The 16,822-nt window shown below is 39.4% G+C and overlaps 1 protein-coding gene across 4 annotated transcripts in view; it reads left to right on the top strand.

Moving 5' to 3' along the window:
* fstl5 (follistatin-like 5) overlaps window positions 1-16,822 on the top strand; it is an 810,780-nt gene that overhangs the window by 48,274 nt on the left and 745,684 nt on the right. For all 4 annotated transcript variants that reach the window (XM_069926256.1, XM_069926258.1, XM_069926261.1 and 1 more), the window contains exon 3: window positions 8,271-8,304. In XM_069926256.1, coding sequence (XP_069782357.1) covers window positions 8,271-8,304 — 34 coding nt within the window. The remainder of the gene's footprint in view (window positions 1-8,270; window positions 8,305-16,822) is intronic.

Raw genomic sequence — 16,822 nt, 5'->3', positions numbered from 1 at the left:
GAGGGAAAGATTGGATTGGTTAAGACTTTACTCCCTGGTGCATTGGAGAATGAAGGGAGATTTGATATACAAAATTATGTATAGATAGGGTAAACACAAGTAGCCTTTTTCCACTGAGGTTGGGTGAGACAAGAAGTAGCAGATGTCAATTAGGGATAAAAAGTTAAATGTTTAAGGGGAACATTCAGGGGAATGTCTTCACTCAGAGAGTGGTGAGAGCATTGAACGAGCTATCAGTGGAAGTGGGAATATCAGCTTGATTACAAAATTTAATGGAATTTTGATACATACAAGAATAGGGGGGTAATGGAGGACTATGGTCCAGATGCAGAGTAATGGGACCAAGTAGAATAATAATTTGGCATGGAGTAGATAGGACAAAGGGTCTGTTTCTGTGCTTTCGAGTTTTATGATTTGTCTAACAGCAGTAGTGCTCATAATAATAGCATAATCCAAGAGATTAACATGTATGTTTTAGGTAAATTACCATTATAAATAAAGCAGGGAACCTGTGTTGCTTCATCGTGTAATGTAGAAGGGCATGCAAATAGCAAAATTGCAGCATAATCCACATGCAATAAACAGAGCTAACTGACCTTCAGCCAATGAATCATGGGAAAACTCAACATGCAGGCTGGATTAAATTATGAACTATTAATTGACTCAGCTCCAAGAACAATTCTACCCTATACAAGTCTGAAGCACTTTCAGACTGAAGTGCTCAGTGGGTGATCAATCTTGAGTTCCTCCTGAAGTCCCAATCATGATTGAAGCCAGCCTTCAGCCAATTTTATTGAAGACAAGAAACAGCTGAGAGCATTGGAAGCTATACAGACCAGACACCATCCCAAATGACATATTGAGACGTACTCTACAGAATTAGTCATGCCTGTAGCCAAGCTCTGTCAATACAGTAGCAAAGCTCACACCTGGACAACAATGTGGAAGACTGCAAAGGCATGTACGGCCCATAAAAAGTACCAAATATCCATTTCAGCTCAATATCATCCAATGAATCTATTGTTCATCAACCAATAATTAGATTGGGCAATTAATGGATATTACGTTGAACTTTGCAATAAAATGCTCAACATTTCTCATTTTCTCAGAAATACTCTGCTGTAGATCCTATAACAGCCTCCACTTCAAATAAGTGTTGGTCATTTCTGAGAAGGTGCTTATAAAGATTAAACTTTGGGCAATAATTTTGTGATTTCAATCAAATTTTTACTGATCTTCATTTATCTTGTTCTTCTATGAGGGCCAACAATATTTTTATGAAAATGGAAAATAAACTTCTTGACCTACATTCCACTGCATTCAAATAATGCTAAGATACCATGTTTTTGTTTATTTCTGTGAAAAATTATTGCCTCTGAAGACTACAGTAATGATTATGTAGTAATGGAAAGCTACAATATTTTACCCACACACGTCTTTTTCATGAAGAGTATAGATGCACAGAGTAATTATATAAAATGTTTCAGTAACAGAATCTATACCACTGGGAGCAAAATCAGTAAATTGCATGAATTATTTTATCAAGTAATGGAGAAATTGAATGAAAGCAATATATTTGGTTTGCAGAAGATAGACTTTCAAAAGTCAAGAAATAAACTGCCACATTATAGACTTCTGACATTCGTGAGATTAATGGGGTACAAGCTGTGTCCATACCAAATTGACTCAAGGGCAGAAAGAGGAGAGTCTTGGTGAGGAGTTTTTTGTTTGGAGAAGTGAAGAATGTGGTGTCATCCAAGGGTTCATATTGTGATTGCTGCTTTTTTCACATATTTATTAATGACTGTCTTGGGCATAGAAAATAACATCTTCAAGTTTGAGTATATTATCAATCTTAAGACATATTGTAGAAAATGGGTAGATTAAAACAGGAGCAAACACTTGTATTATGTACAGTTAGATGATTTTTTTTTTAAAGTGGAAAAGCAGGTGAACTTTAATGAGTAAAATAGTTAATTTTGATAAGGAAAAATGAGAGGAGGCAATGTGATCAAATTGTAAAAAAAGTTACAGAGGTAGAGAGGGAAACAGGGTAAATGTACAAATGTTGACGGTGACAGGAATAGGGTGAGGGGGGGGGGGTGTTGGAGATTTGTATGAACTAAACAAGTTCTGTGTTGCAATCAGCTTCTAAATTTCAGTTCCATACAGTTCAATGCAACAAAATTTTGGAATTGGAATCCAACAAATTGTTGGCATAGGTGAAAAAGAATGAATTTATACCTCACTACAAGGAAAATATATATTTTTTTGTAAAACATTACTAGATCCCAATTGGTGCCAATTCTGGTTACCACATTTCAGGAAACTGTGAAGACAAGAGAAAGTAATGCAAATGAAATGTACTTTAAAAGTGTCAGACATGAGAGATTTTAGGTGGAGAACCTTAACAAAACTCAGTTTGCTCTCGAAATGGCAGTTGAAGTCCAGAGATTCACAGAAATGCTCTGACCCTCCACAGTTTTGAAGCAGTTGAGCATGAAAATGTTTCTAGAGGCCGTGGTAAAGGAATTGGTAAGCACATAATACAAAGAAGAGTGAATGGCAGAAGAATCAGAGGTGACATGAATATTTTATTTCCATACAAGTTGTAATGAACTGGAATACAGCACCTGAGTTTGTGATGGCAACACACCCAAAAATAAGTTTTAGATCAAATGAATATTTGAAGAAGTTTTGTGGAAAGAGCAGACAGGGACTGATCAGATTGCTTTTTCAAAAGGACACCCAGGCACAAAAGGTGAAATGATTAAATTTTGTTTTGCATTGCTCTATGACTCAATCTTCTAGAAAGCAGAGATCTTTAGAATAGGAACAGAACATTCAGCCCACAATGTCTGTGCTTGATGCCAAATTAAATGAAATCTCTTCTGCCTGCACATGATCCATATCTTGCTATTTCATACATATCCATGTGTCTACCTAGAACCCTCTCAAATGCAACTATTGTGCTTGCCTTTCCAGGCAGCTGTCACTCTCTGTAAAAAGACTGCCTCATACAACTTCTTTAAACTTCCCCCAACTCCTCCTTACATTAAACGCATGTCCAGAAGAACTTGACACTTTACCCTTGGAAAAAGATTCCAAATTATTCTAAAAAGATTATAAAAAAATATAAATGCCTACCCTGTGTATGCCTCTCAAAATTTTATAAATGTCTATCAGGACTCTTGTGAGTTGCTAATGCTCCAGAGAAACAGCTCAAGATTGTCCAACATCTCCTTCTTGCCCATATCCTGTAATTTAGATAAACTTTCACGTTAAAGACTTTTGTATTAAGGCAAATAGAAATGTGCACAATTGTGGCCAAATGATGTATATAGCTGCAATATAACTCTCATACCTGGTGTCCCAGCCAATGAAGGCAAGCATGTGATATGCCTTCCTTACCATCCTATTGATTTTCATGACCAGTCTCAGGGAGCTGTAGACTTTGGGTGCCAGTACATAAGTGCTGAAGGTCATGCACTTTCCCCAAGTTCACTTTTGCTCAGGAAAAAAAAAACTTCATCTACCATTTCTATGCCCATTTTCTTTTTGTGTTTTTTTGACAGCCCTCTACACTCTCCACAACTCCACCAACCTCTGTTTGCAAACTGACTAATCCATCCATCATTTTTAATTTGTCACACACACACCCATTGTTTGTGATCTCTCTCTCTCTCTCTCACACACACGCGCGCGCACACACACACACACACACACACACACACACACACACACACACACACACACACACACACACACACACACACACACACACACACACACACACACACACACACACACACACACACAGAATCTGTACCTTCTAGTCAGCTTACCATGACCAGGGTTCAAGAAGGTGTTAAGATAATTCTTCTGTATAATCAAACTATATTAATGTATTTAGTTAATACACTCATTCTCTTATAATTTTCTGTAAATTAATATGAATCTAGTGAAGAGCGCAAAGCAAAATTCTCAATACAGCAAAGCACCCAATTTAACACGCCCTGATTTAACGCAATTTCAAATATAATGCGATGAGCCATTGGACTCGGTCATTGGGCTCCTGGCAGGAGCAGGGGTAACTGTGGTCAAGGCATGACACCCGCTGCGACAACCGTTCCCAGATCCAAGGCTTGTGGCAGACCACTGAGTGGTGGAGGAAATCTACGAGCCAGCTGCCCTGCAGTTCAGCCACAGATGCACACACTGGCAGCTTCCAGTTGAAGCTGAGACCCGGACTGGTCCTCAGCAGCCAGTGCAGGCCGTCGTCAAAGCACAGCGGGTAGTTAAATGGTGCAAATCAGCAATGCCTTGGAATACTCTCTACTTGGATAGATATGTATAACTCTAGCAACACTCAGTGAGCTCAATGCTATCCAAAATATGATTATATAAGCAGTCAATCCATTACCTTAAGCAATACCTTCCATAGTTTGCTTACTTTGTGCAGATGGTGCTCATTTGAACCAATGTGTTGGGGCAATTTTCCAAGACTTTCATAGCAAAACTTCTCGAACCTTCTGACTCTTTTCGCTAAAAGGACACCCAGTAGGCACGAGAACTCCACCACCTGCAAGTTAATTTCAAAGGTATCTGCCATTTTACCATGGAAAGTATATGAATAATTTAGAACATGCTGTCCACCAGCACTGAGTGAGCACCTTTATCGCATGGAATGATAGAATAAAACACAGAGTCAGAGAATGATGGAAATGAGAAGGCCCTTTAGCCCATGGAGTCTGTGCCAGCTCTTTGAAAGTGCTATCCTTTTTCTCAGATTCCCTCCTCTCTCTCCATGCCTCTGCATTAAATGTGCAGTGGAGAATTTTATTCTTCTTACTGAGTTCAGGCATCCTGGCCATTTGCAAAATGCTTGTCCCTTGTGTTTCTCCAACATTTGTTTACGTCTTTTCTGCTCCCACTCTAACAAATGAAAGAGTAGTTAGAAGGGAAGAAGTGACTGGAAGGCGGCAGCAGCAGGAGTCAGGCAGCACTTCTATCTCCCAGGATTATTGCTTCATTACTGCTGATATATCAAACCCTGCCGATATAGATGGCTTGCAATTTGGTTCACATTCACTTTGCGCTTGCAGGCCAGGCAATTATAAGTAATAACTTGCAAGCCATTCCATTAAAGATAGGATCACTTCAGTGTTCCATCCTTTTTGAGCTCTGGATGAAAATCCTAACCACCACCCACAATTTCCCCTCACAATTAGCCTCATTAATGATCAATGCAGTATTGCTTACTCCTTTTCCAATTTCTTCTTCTTCTTTGGCTTGGCTTCGCGGACGAAGATTTATGGAGGGGTAAATGTCCACGTCAGCTGCAGGCTCTTTGGTGGCTGACAAGTCCGATGCAGGACAGGCAGACATGGTTGCAGCGGTTGCAGGGGAAAATTGGTTGGTTGGGGTTGAGTGTTGGGTTTTTCCTCCTTTGTCTTTTGTCAGTGAGGTGGGCTCTGCAGTCTTCTTCAAAGGAGTTTGCTGCCCCGCCGAACTGTCAATGTGATACATTTTAATCAGCTTTCTTGAACAATTGATGTCAGCTACTTCTCTAAGCAGTTTTCTGAAATTCCTATCATTACCACACTTAAATAAATATATTCAAAGAATTAATCGAAAGACTGAAATTAATGATATTTTTAAGCAAGAGACATAGATGATAGATGTTACTGCAGAACAAAGAGTTCCTATTTTATTTACATACTTGAACAGCTATTTAGTTCCTATTTGGTAACTTAAAATATTCTGTTGTGGTGTACATTTTCAAAGCAGCAGAATACCTTGAATAAGTATCTTTCTCTTTTGTTTTATTGTAAAATAAGTATAATATTGAGAAATATTTAAAGTCTTAGCTCCAAGAGACTAAGAAATTAGAAAATCAGTTGGTAAACTTTTGGTCATTACACAGCCCTGAACATTTGAGGAAAGGAGTTTTGAAGATCAAGCACAAAGTTCATGGTCTACTAGTAGCAAACATTTCTCCCCTTCTCTTCACGAAGAGGTATGGGCGACCTACAGTAGTCATCTTAAAACATTAGAAAAATACTTCCAATCCATTAGCAATATCTGATTCATGAGGTCCATTTGCTACAGATTATAATGTGACAGAGAAAAATATTCCAGAATGTTCTCAAAACCTTGCTGAAAAAAGTGTAATGTTGCTACTGAATCCTGAGAACCTCTGGACCCACTGGCATTACTGGGGGGTGCGTACCTCACTGGGTGACACCATCAGAGGGGGTGATACCAAAACGAATGTCTATCAATTTTTTGTGCAATGTTTCAGCAGAAATGTATTTTTTTTTAAATCGAAGGTATACCTGTAGTAATTATAACAACAAAAGTATTTTTGGTAAGCCCAGCTTACATGTATCAATATACCTACAAGGCTAAAACTCTAATTTACTTTTTGAATCTTCTGATGCACTCCAGTCAGAGCTGTCATTAGTACCTAATTACATTTCTTCTTTGGCTTGGCTTCACGGACGAAGATTTATGGAGGGGGTAAAAGTCCACGTCTGCTGCAGCCTCGTTGGTGGCTGACAAGTCCGATTCGGGACAGGCAGACACGGTTGCAGCGGTTACAGGGGAAAATTGGTTGGTTGGGGTTGGGTGTTGGGTTTTTCCTCCTTTGTCTTATGTCAGTGAGGTGGGCTCTGCGGTCTCCTTCAAAGGAGGTTGCTGCCCGCCGAACTGTGAGGCGCCAAGATGCACGGTTGGAGGTGATATCAGCCCACTGGCGGTGGTCAATGGGGCAGGCACCAGGAGTGATGCTTCAAATCACGTGGTTTCATCTCCACGTGCTGTTGTTTTCGTTGCTGCTAGTGTTTTTATAGTCACTGCTTTTGTCAAAATTTCTGGTGTTTTAGGTACAAAATTGTGGTAAGTTAAACGTTAAAATCAACATGACTTTCACGTAGTCGTTGAATGTTTTTATTTCAAATTCCATGGTTTCCTTACTGAATTTTTACTTTAACCACATGAAAATATGTAAATGTAAATACATTTAGGTTGCGTGTATGATATTGTAATTTAAAGGGGTAATTTTATTTTTTCTTGTTTATTACATTTAGTGATATATGTGAATTATGATTTAAGCGTAACATTAGTACAAAAAATATAACTAAGGATTCTGTATGGTCTGCTACAGGATGAGTTCGATGAGGGGGGAGGGGGTGACACATGAGTTACTGCACTCGATGGCACCAACCCTAATGATACCACTGTCTGGACTATGCTTAAATGAAAAAGGAGAATCTCATCTATTTGTTGGGAGCACATAGAATAAATGATGGAAGGAATGCACTATCTCTACAAAGAAACCATATGCCCTGTTGAGTATCCCATGCAATCTGTGAAAGAGTATACAGGATACAATGTGGCTTCAATGACCCAGGGAATCTGAATGGAAGGGATGCCAAGGGACTGTCTAATAAGAATAAAATCATCAACACCTTAGCATTGACATAAACACTAAAAACACATTTTAAAATTATAAATAGAAACTACAGTAACTTAATGTAACCAGAACTTATCTTTATCTTTCCTACATAAGGAATGCTATTTAACTTGGGGAGTTACATAAGGTACATGACCAACGTTTTGGGCCTGAGCCCTTCATCAGACTTCATCATTCCTTGTTGAAGGGCTCAGGCCCAAAACGTTGGTCATGTATCATTAACTTAGCAACATAAAGAACGCTGCATGACTTGTTGAGTTCCTACAGCATTTTTATTGAAGTTATAATCAGCGTCTGCAGAGTTTATTTAAACAAAATTAGCCAGGCTTGTATTTCCATTTTATCTGTTTTTCGAATAAAAACTGATTGATTTTCTTCTTACTAACTTATGCCATTTATTTGATCTGTTCTTTTTCTTTTAAATAATTTAAAGATTGCCTTCTGCCTATCACCATCTGTTTTGTGGAGGGAAAAAAAATCCTTTCATTTGATTGTGTGACTTCAAAAGTTCCAAATCAAATGACAAAGATGTCAAAAAGGTCCAATCAAGTTACGAATACCAACAAGTCAAACACCTGACGTATATCAATATGATCAAACAGGCGTGTTAGCCAATGAGAAATGTAAACTTAAAATAGAATATGTAGGAAAAGGCTTACACTGTTCACTTTAACATTTCCTTTTTGTCTATTTTCAGGAAATATCATAAATAAACCAATAACTCCACAATTATAAAATTAAAATCATTACATAGATATCTACTGACATGGATTTTCTTCCTGTTTTATTGCAGCAAGATGGAAGCACAGAGAGTATTAGATTAAAAGGTGAGTAATCAATTTACTCATGGATTTCTGGTTTTCATTGACCTTGTAAGAATATTTAAATGTATATGTAAATATAGCTTTCTTTTTGCCATCTGTTTGCTCTTTGTAGTGTTGATCATAGAATCAACCATAGTTTACAGGGAAATACTGATATTACTGGAATCACATATGCTCATCTGTGGAGCTGCAATGAAACAATCCAAGTTAAATTTGGATAAATTTCGATGTTTACTGATTAAGATAAAATTAGCCCAATACACATTTTCGGGAAACCTACTTAAAGATTAGATGATATGAACCTCTAAATTGGATCACATTGCATTTTAATGTGCTAGTTGCTCATAGGAACTGTTTTATGCATACTTTAAAACATTTCTGATACAAATCCCTCTCATTGAGAAATTGGAGGGGGGATTTACAAGCCCTCATCATTGCATGTCTCATGTTTCTTCAGTGACAATCTTTCGCATGCTACGCCACTGTCGATCCACCAATTGCTCATCTCTGCTTTGGTGAAAAAAACAGAATGCCAATATGCAAATTTATATTCAACATTTCTATCTCTAAATCAGTGGTTCTCAACCTTTTTCTTTCCACTCACATACCATTTTAAGCAATCTCTATGTGACCTCAGTTTTCTTCAGGCTGACTTCTATGCCAAACGTTTTGGCAGTTTCCGCAAAACAGGACGTCAAGCGCTGAAGAGCTGGCTCTGAATGGGCAACTAAAGCGGCATCGTCTGCAAAGAATAGTTCACGGACAAGTTGCTCTTGTGTCTTGGTGTGAGCTTGCAGGCACCTCAGATTGAAGAGATGCCATCCGTGCAGTACCGGATGTAAACAGCGTTTTCATTGTTGAGGTCTTTCATGGCTTGGTTCAGCATCATGCTGAAGAAGATTGAAAAGAGGGTTGGTGCGAGAACGCAGCCTTGCTTCACGCCATTGTTAAAGGAGAAGGGTTCAGAGAGCTCATTGCTGTATCTGACCTGACCTTGTTGGTTTTCGTGCAGTTGGATAACCACGTTGAGGAACTTTGGGGGGCATCCGAGGCGCTCTAGTATTTGCCAAAGCCCTTTCCTGCTCATGGTGTCGAAGGCTTTGGTGAGGTCAACAAAGGTGATGTAGAGTCCTTTGTTTTGTTCTCTGCACTTTTCTTGGAGCTGTCTGAGGGCAAAGACCATGTCAGTAGTTCCTCTGTTTGCGCAAAAGCTGCACTGTGATTCTGGGAGAACATTCTCGGCGACACTAGGTATTATTCTATTTAGGAGAATCCTAGCGAAGATTTTGCCTGCAATGGAGAGCAGCGTGATTTCCCTGTAGTTTGAGCAGTCTGATTTCTCACCTTTGTTTTTGTACAGGGTGATGATGATGGCATCACAAAGGTCCTGAGGCAGCTTTCCTTGGTCCCAGCAGAGATTGAAAAACTCATGCAGTTTGGCAGGCAGAGTTTTGCCGCCAGCTTTCCAGACCTCTGGGGGGATTCCATCCATACCTGCTGCTTTGCCACTTTTCAGTTGTTCAATTGCCTTATATGGCTCTTCCCGGGTGAGGACCTCATTCAGCTCTAGCTTTAGGGGCTGTTGAGGGAGCTGGAGCAGGGCGGATTCTTGGACTGAGCGGTTGGCACTGAAAAGAGATTGGAAGTGTTCTGACCATCGGTTGAGGATGGAGATCTTTTCGCTAAGGAGGACTTTGCTGTCTGAACTGCGCAGCGGGCTTTTGACTTGGGGTGATGGGCCGTACACAGCCTTTAGAGCCTCGTAAAAACCCCTGAAGTCGCCAATTTCCGCGCTGAGCTGGGTTCGTTTGGCGAGGCTAGTCCACCACTCATTTTGGATCTCCCGGAGTTTGCGCTGAAGATGGCTGCATGCGCGATGGAAGGCTTGTTTCTTGTCTGGCCAGGACAGCTTTGTAAGGTGAGCCTGGTGGGCAGCTCGCTTCTTTGCCAGCAGCTCCTGGATTTCCTGGCTGTTTTCGTCGAACCAGTCCTTGTTTTTCCTGGAGGAGAAGCCCAGTACCTCTTCAGTGGATTGCAGCATGGTAGTCTTCAGCAGATCCCAGAGGGTTTCAGGGGACGAGTCCGTGATGCGGATTGCATCCTCGAGTTTTGCTTTGTGGTTTGCCTGGAAGGTTCCTCTCACTTCGTCTGACTGCAGGTTTCCAACATTGAACCTCTTTCTGGGGGCTTTACTGTTCCTGGACTTTGGCTTGAAGTGAAGGTTGAGCTTGCAGCGAACCAGCCGGTGGTCAGTGTGGCATTCCGCACTGGGCATGACCCTGGTGTGGAGCACATCTCGTTTGTCTCTTTCTCGCACCAGGACGTAGTCCAGGAGGGCGGGCAGCAACTTCCTTTGAAGAAGACCGCAGAGCCCACCTCACTGACAAAAGACAAAGGAGGAAAAACCCAACACCCAACCCCAACCAACCAATTTTCCCCTGCAATCGCTGCAACCGTGTCTGCCTGTCCCGCATCGGACTCATCAGCCACAAACGAGCCTGCAGCTGACGTGGACATTTATCCATCCATAAATCTTCGTCCGTGAAGCCAAGCCAAAGAAGGTGCTCTGTGATTAGTAATGGATTGATTAAGATGGTATGTAAGTGGGAAGAGAAGGCTGAGAATCACTGCTCTAGACACAATTGTAACTGAAATATTTTGCTTGAGAAAAATTGTCATTGGCCCATTTCTTTTGCAGCTATGAAACTGTGCACGTAACGAGTCAATTAGGTATGATTAAAACACTGGTTTTCAAACTTTTTCTTTCCACCCACATACCACCTTAAGCAATCCCTTACTAATCACAGAGCACCGATAGCATAAGGATTACTTATAGTGGTATGTGAGTGGAAAGAAAAAAGTTGAGAACCATTGCTCTAAAATAAACCAAGGTGTCAACAGCCCATTTAGTGCACAAAATAAGGGTAAAACCCATTTCAAGATGCAAATATTTTAAAGCAAATACTTAATTGATTTGGTATCTTGTATTTTTAAAATATTGTTCTTTGGTGGTTTCCTGAGGGTACCCTGGATGTACTGAGAGCTTGAGAAAGTTCTTGGTAAGTTCCTGATCTCTTTTTATGAGGTTCACACCACTTAAGTTTCATTTGCCATCATATTATGCATTAAAGCTAAAGAGTGACTCAATGAATTGATTTCCCATGTAAAAGCATTTCATTCAAGACATGCATTCTCTGTTGTTTTATGTATTGGAATCTATATTAAATCTTTTTAAACTTGTAATTCAAATAAAATTTGCCATTTCTTTCATATTTATATTAATCCTCAGCACACCTGACCTGGAAAATTTCATTGCCAGAGTTAGAGCACCTATGACAATTTTGCTAATCCAGTTAAAGTATTTGGAAGTTAATTGCAAATTATTGAGTTATAGATATACCTAAATAGCATGGAAGCAGGTCCTTTAGGCCAACTTGTCCATGCTAATGAAGTTGTCTGGTTGAACTCGTCCTATTTGCATGTTCATGGCCCATATCCATCAAACCGTTTCCTATCCATGTGCCTGTTCAAATGTCTTGTAAATGACTGAATTTTACCTGGCTCTACAACTTTCTCTGGAAGTGTTCTCTATATACGGTGTGTGGAAAATGTTATCTCAGATCTCCTTTATATCTTAAACTGATACTGTAGCGTGCACGCTACCCCGAAGTATAGAAAGAATGACACATGCCCATGAAGTCTAAGTCAAAGACCAATTTATTGCACTGCCAGATCTGCTTATATTCTTTCCCCACTGCTGATGACAGGAGTGATGTCACAGCAAGGCTGGCCTTGGATTGGTCGACGTTCCCGCCATTGCTCATTGTTTCCCGCATGCGGTTTGTCACTGGGACAAAGGTCATTGGCTCCCTAAGGATCTGCATGATCGCTGTGGTCATCGGCCGTCTTGTGTATCGGGTCGCATCTCAGTTAGCGGGCTGCTACAATTAGACTCTCCTACCCTCGGGAAATGTTGTTACTATTCACCTTATCTATGCCCCTCATGATTTTGTATGCCTCTGCAATGTCACCACTGAGCCTCCAATCGTTCTAAAGAAAAGGACATGGCCTATCCATCCTTCCCTTGTAACTCAAGCCCTCCAATTGCACTAACATTTTAGTGAATCTTTTGCACCTTTATCTGTTTATAAGATCATAAGATATAGGAGCAGAAGTTTGCCATTTGACCCTCAATCCTGCTCTGCCATTCCATCTTTAGCTGATCCAATCTCCCACTCAATCTATTCCCCTGCCTTCTCCCCATAACCTTTGAAATTCTGGCATCTTTCCTATAGCAATGAGAGCAAAACTGCACACTGTATACTAAATGTAGCCTTGCGAATGTCTTCTATATTTATTCTATATTTATTCTATATTTATTCCTGAGGCCATCATAATCTAGATAACTTTCCTCATTGTTCACTATACCATTAGTTTTGGTCTTATCTGAAAGGTTACTAACATGCCACTTCGTTGTATCCAGACTGTTAAATTAAAGTGGCAACTCTCTGTCTTCCTTACGGTAGACAAAGTTAAAGAATTGAATGTATGTTACATTCTAAATGTAGTATTACATGACAATAATGGCACATTTATCTTTACCTTTAAATAGCACAATAGTGGACCCAGCATCAATCCTTGTGGCAGACTATTGGTCATAGGCCTGCAATCTGAATAGCAACTCTTGGCTACTATACGCTAACTCCTATTATCAAGACAACTCTATATTCAATTGCCCAGCTTATCCTGGATTACAGACGATTTGACCTTCCCAACTCTCTTACCATGTGGGACCTTGTCCAGGGCCTTGATGATAAAGGAAATCTATTCTTTATGAAAACATAAGCACATTCTTTGAGACTTTGGGCAAGAAAATTTGATGATTATCATTTACATTGTAATAGATGCCACTTTATGTATATTATATAAACACTATAAACATGCACCCACTCATACATACACTCTCTGCCTCTCTCTCTCTCTCTCTCTTACACACACTCTCTCACATACAGAAATAAGTATGTACAGAAAGAGAGAGAGAGAGAGAGAGAGAGAGAGAGAGAGAGAGAGAGACACTCACTCTTTTCTCAAGAAAAGTATACATTAAACAGAGTGGAATTTGCATTTTCAGGGACTGTCAGAAGTTGACTTAAGAAATATTTTGACCATTAACTCAAACCAGTCAGCATATACACATTTTGTAATATAAAATTGGACTGAAATATAACTCAATTTCAGAATAGAAATTCCCATATTATGTAATGTAATCAAAGAAAAAGATGCAGTTTAACCCATTTTCTATTTCTTGGTACTCATCGCAAATGTTCATAAACACATTTATGGGAAAAATAAGGGAAGAACAATTCTATTTTTATAGCTCATCCATGGGAAGACATTGCTGAGTTTACATTTTGTAGATGATTTGGTGCTTAGAACTCTTTCATATTGACAACACAGATTAGAAAATCTCTTCTGTATACCAGCAAATTTCCATTCTGGTACTCCAGCATCTGTTATAACACTGCATGTATGTATTTTCCAACATATATATACTTTCCAAAGTTAAAAGAAAAAAATACAGTGTTATATACGATTAATGGTAGAGAAATTGGCCACCTGGTTCAACCAGCCTTTTGCCAATGAGCCCTCATCCAAGTTATTTCAAGGTCTTAAAATGGTTATAAACATTTATTTTGATAGTCATTCACTGCACATGTAAGCTTTACTTTTCTGATTCAATTGTAGAAACCTTCCACCACTGCAAATACATATAAAAGAAACTAACATCTCTAAGCAAATCACAGATTACTATTGAGTAATTTATATATTTTATTAAAATGCAACTGTTGTGTTTGGAAGAGTATCAGGGTTCAGTGGGTTCACAGAGAGATGAGTCTGGACGCAAGTTTTACAATCACAAGTAATTTTAATGAACACACAGAAGACAAATGGAAGAATGCCAAATGATACTTAATAGCCCTTTTCCCACTGGCATCCCAGTTAATTGGCTGTGCAGTGTCCCGGGATAGGAATGCCTTTGTGGTGTTTCCACAGGGCCACCCCTAACTGGGACACTAATTGATCCCCAGGGATCAGAGTGTTCTGCCTTCAACTGGAAATGGGTAACTTTCTGCTGTCCCTTTTCCACTGGTTGGCATCAACGAAAGCTGGGGATATGAGTAGAGGATAGAGGTGGATAATTCCCAGAGTGAAATTACATCATTTGATGCTGGTGTTTGGACAATGTTCCTTTTCCCCAGACCCTGACCCAGTAGATTCCCAGTTAATTCCTGGGACAGGATGCCAGTGGAAAAGGGGCTAATTGCTATATTTCTAAACCACTATATAGACATTCACATTGGACCCAGGTTGGACTCTGATACCAGTGGTCACCTATACAGTACTCTACTACATGTGTACAGACAGGGACTTTCACACACACTCCTGTTCCCTGTACCAAAGGAGGATGCAGCTCCCTGCAAGTACTGATCTACAGCAGTACTACAGCTCAGCTTAAGTGTAGTGTACACCTTACCCACAACACTTCCAGCGATGTCAACAGTAATGACATGGCATGGAGTGATGTCTGGGGCTTGGACTACGAGGCAGAGAGAAAGAATGTGCTGAGTTGATGTTACATACAGTTCTGATCTGGGCACCTAGTCAATAATGACCCTAGATAATTTAAATGAACCAGTGGAAAGGTGTGCACTAATGGATGACCAGAGTCCAACCTTGATAGACAGGTGATGTGACTTCTGAATAAGTTTAAGACAGCAAGGACACATAACCACCCACAATCCATTATATTGCAGACAGGCAGGGAGGCCACATTTTTTCTCCACAATCCACAAATTGTAACCCAAACCTTTAATTGTATATTTTATGGAAAATTGTTCCTTAGCTACTGGTAAGATGAATCCAGACATTACTTTGATTGGAATAAATGTAAATTATTCACTTAGTTTGGGAACTGCCAGTTGCAATTGTTAATCAAACAAAAGAAAATTGTTGGTTGTGGAGAGTATGAAATAGTCAACCACCCATTTAACTAAATGAAATTTACCCAAAGTTGCAAAGAACTGCACCTGAAAATTACTGTCTTTTGACATTTTGTGGAATTTTGAATTATTTTTCAGCAGAAACTTGACTGTTTCTCATTTGGACAAAATGTGAACAATTTATCCTTGCAGATATCTCATGGCAGACTGCTGCAGTATAAAATATAGCATAATTACACTGCATTATAATTTTCAACAATAAAACTATGACATTCTCTTGGAGAGATTTTATGATGATCTAAAAAGTTAATGACTTTTTTATTTTACTTTGCAAAGGAGAAGAACAAAATGATTGTCAATGAATGCTTATTGGATATTAGCAAAATAGGCATTCTTTGTCATTGCATGTGGGTTGGTGGGTAGTAAGTGGGTGGAGAGTGCAGGGTGGGAATTGTTTTTAATGACTGTAGACTCAGAGATGATAAATAATTATCCTGTGCTATCATTCATGGCTCACTGTGTGTCCTGATGTGGAGGATTAATGTGAAATGTGTGCAATAATTGTATAAGGCTGAGCCCATAAGAATGATCCTACCCAAGCTCACAGTCTCACTATCATTACTAGCCCACCCTTTTCACCATGGTCAAGTACTTTTCTCATGCTTCTGTTTAAGACCACACAGGATAAACAGCCCAAATGGGACAAAAGTGGAAAGGAAGACATACAGTTTTTCATCTCTCACTGCATCCCAAAGGAACCACAACACTCTTGACGATTAACCAATGTCATAATGTAATGGTCAATTTAAGTACAGCTTGATATCCCCAATGTTAATAACAAATAAAGAATTTTTTTCTATTTTTTATGGAGGGGTTGATGCTGCTAAGGATGTTAATAATCTTTTTATCAAATCATGGCTCAGGGCCATTGGTCTCCATAGGGAAGTCTATAGGTGGTTGCACATCTTCCCTTTGGCCAGAGAAAGGTCAACCTTGATTGTGATAGTTGTGTAATTCTATTATAATTGATCCGGGACCAATCATATTTGTACTGGGAAGCTGTTGATTCTATTAATCTATTAGTCTCTTTTTTTCACAAATATTCTCAGTAGTTAAGTCACCTACAGGCTTTGTGATAGAGAACTCTAAAGATTCTCTATTCTCTGGATCATGAATCCTTTTACCATTTTGGTCCTGAGTGGCCAAACCCTTCCTTCTAAAGTATGAATCCTTGGCACAAAGTATCCTAGTTATGGGAAGCATCCGCCCTGATCAAGCTAATAGCAATTTTGAATTTTCAGGTAAGATCATCCCTTATTCTTCTAAACTCAAAAGTCTGAGTTCCTAGTCTGTTTAATTGTACTTTGCAGCATCATTCCCATGACTCTGAATCAATATGCTGAACATAGAAAATGGATAAATAAGAGTATTCCAATCATCCATTTGAGTGCGTATCATTCAGTGTGATCCTCCATCTCAATGTCATGTTTTCAGTCTTTTTTGGCTTTTTGTATCGAGGG

This window comes from Narcine bancroftii, chromosome 3, assembly GCF_036971445.1.
Source record: "Narcine bancroftii isolate sNarBan1 chromosome 3, sNarBan1.hap1, whole genome shotgun sequence".
NCBI classification, from domain to species: Eukaryota; Metazoa; Chordata; class Chondrichthyes; order Torpediniformes; family Narcinidae; genus Narcine; species Narcine bancroftii.
This window is presented reverse-complemented; position numbering and strand designations above follow the sequence as displayed.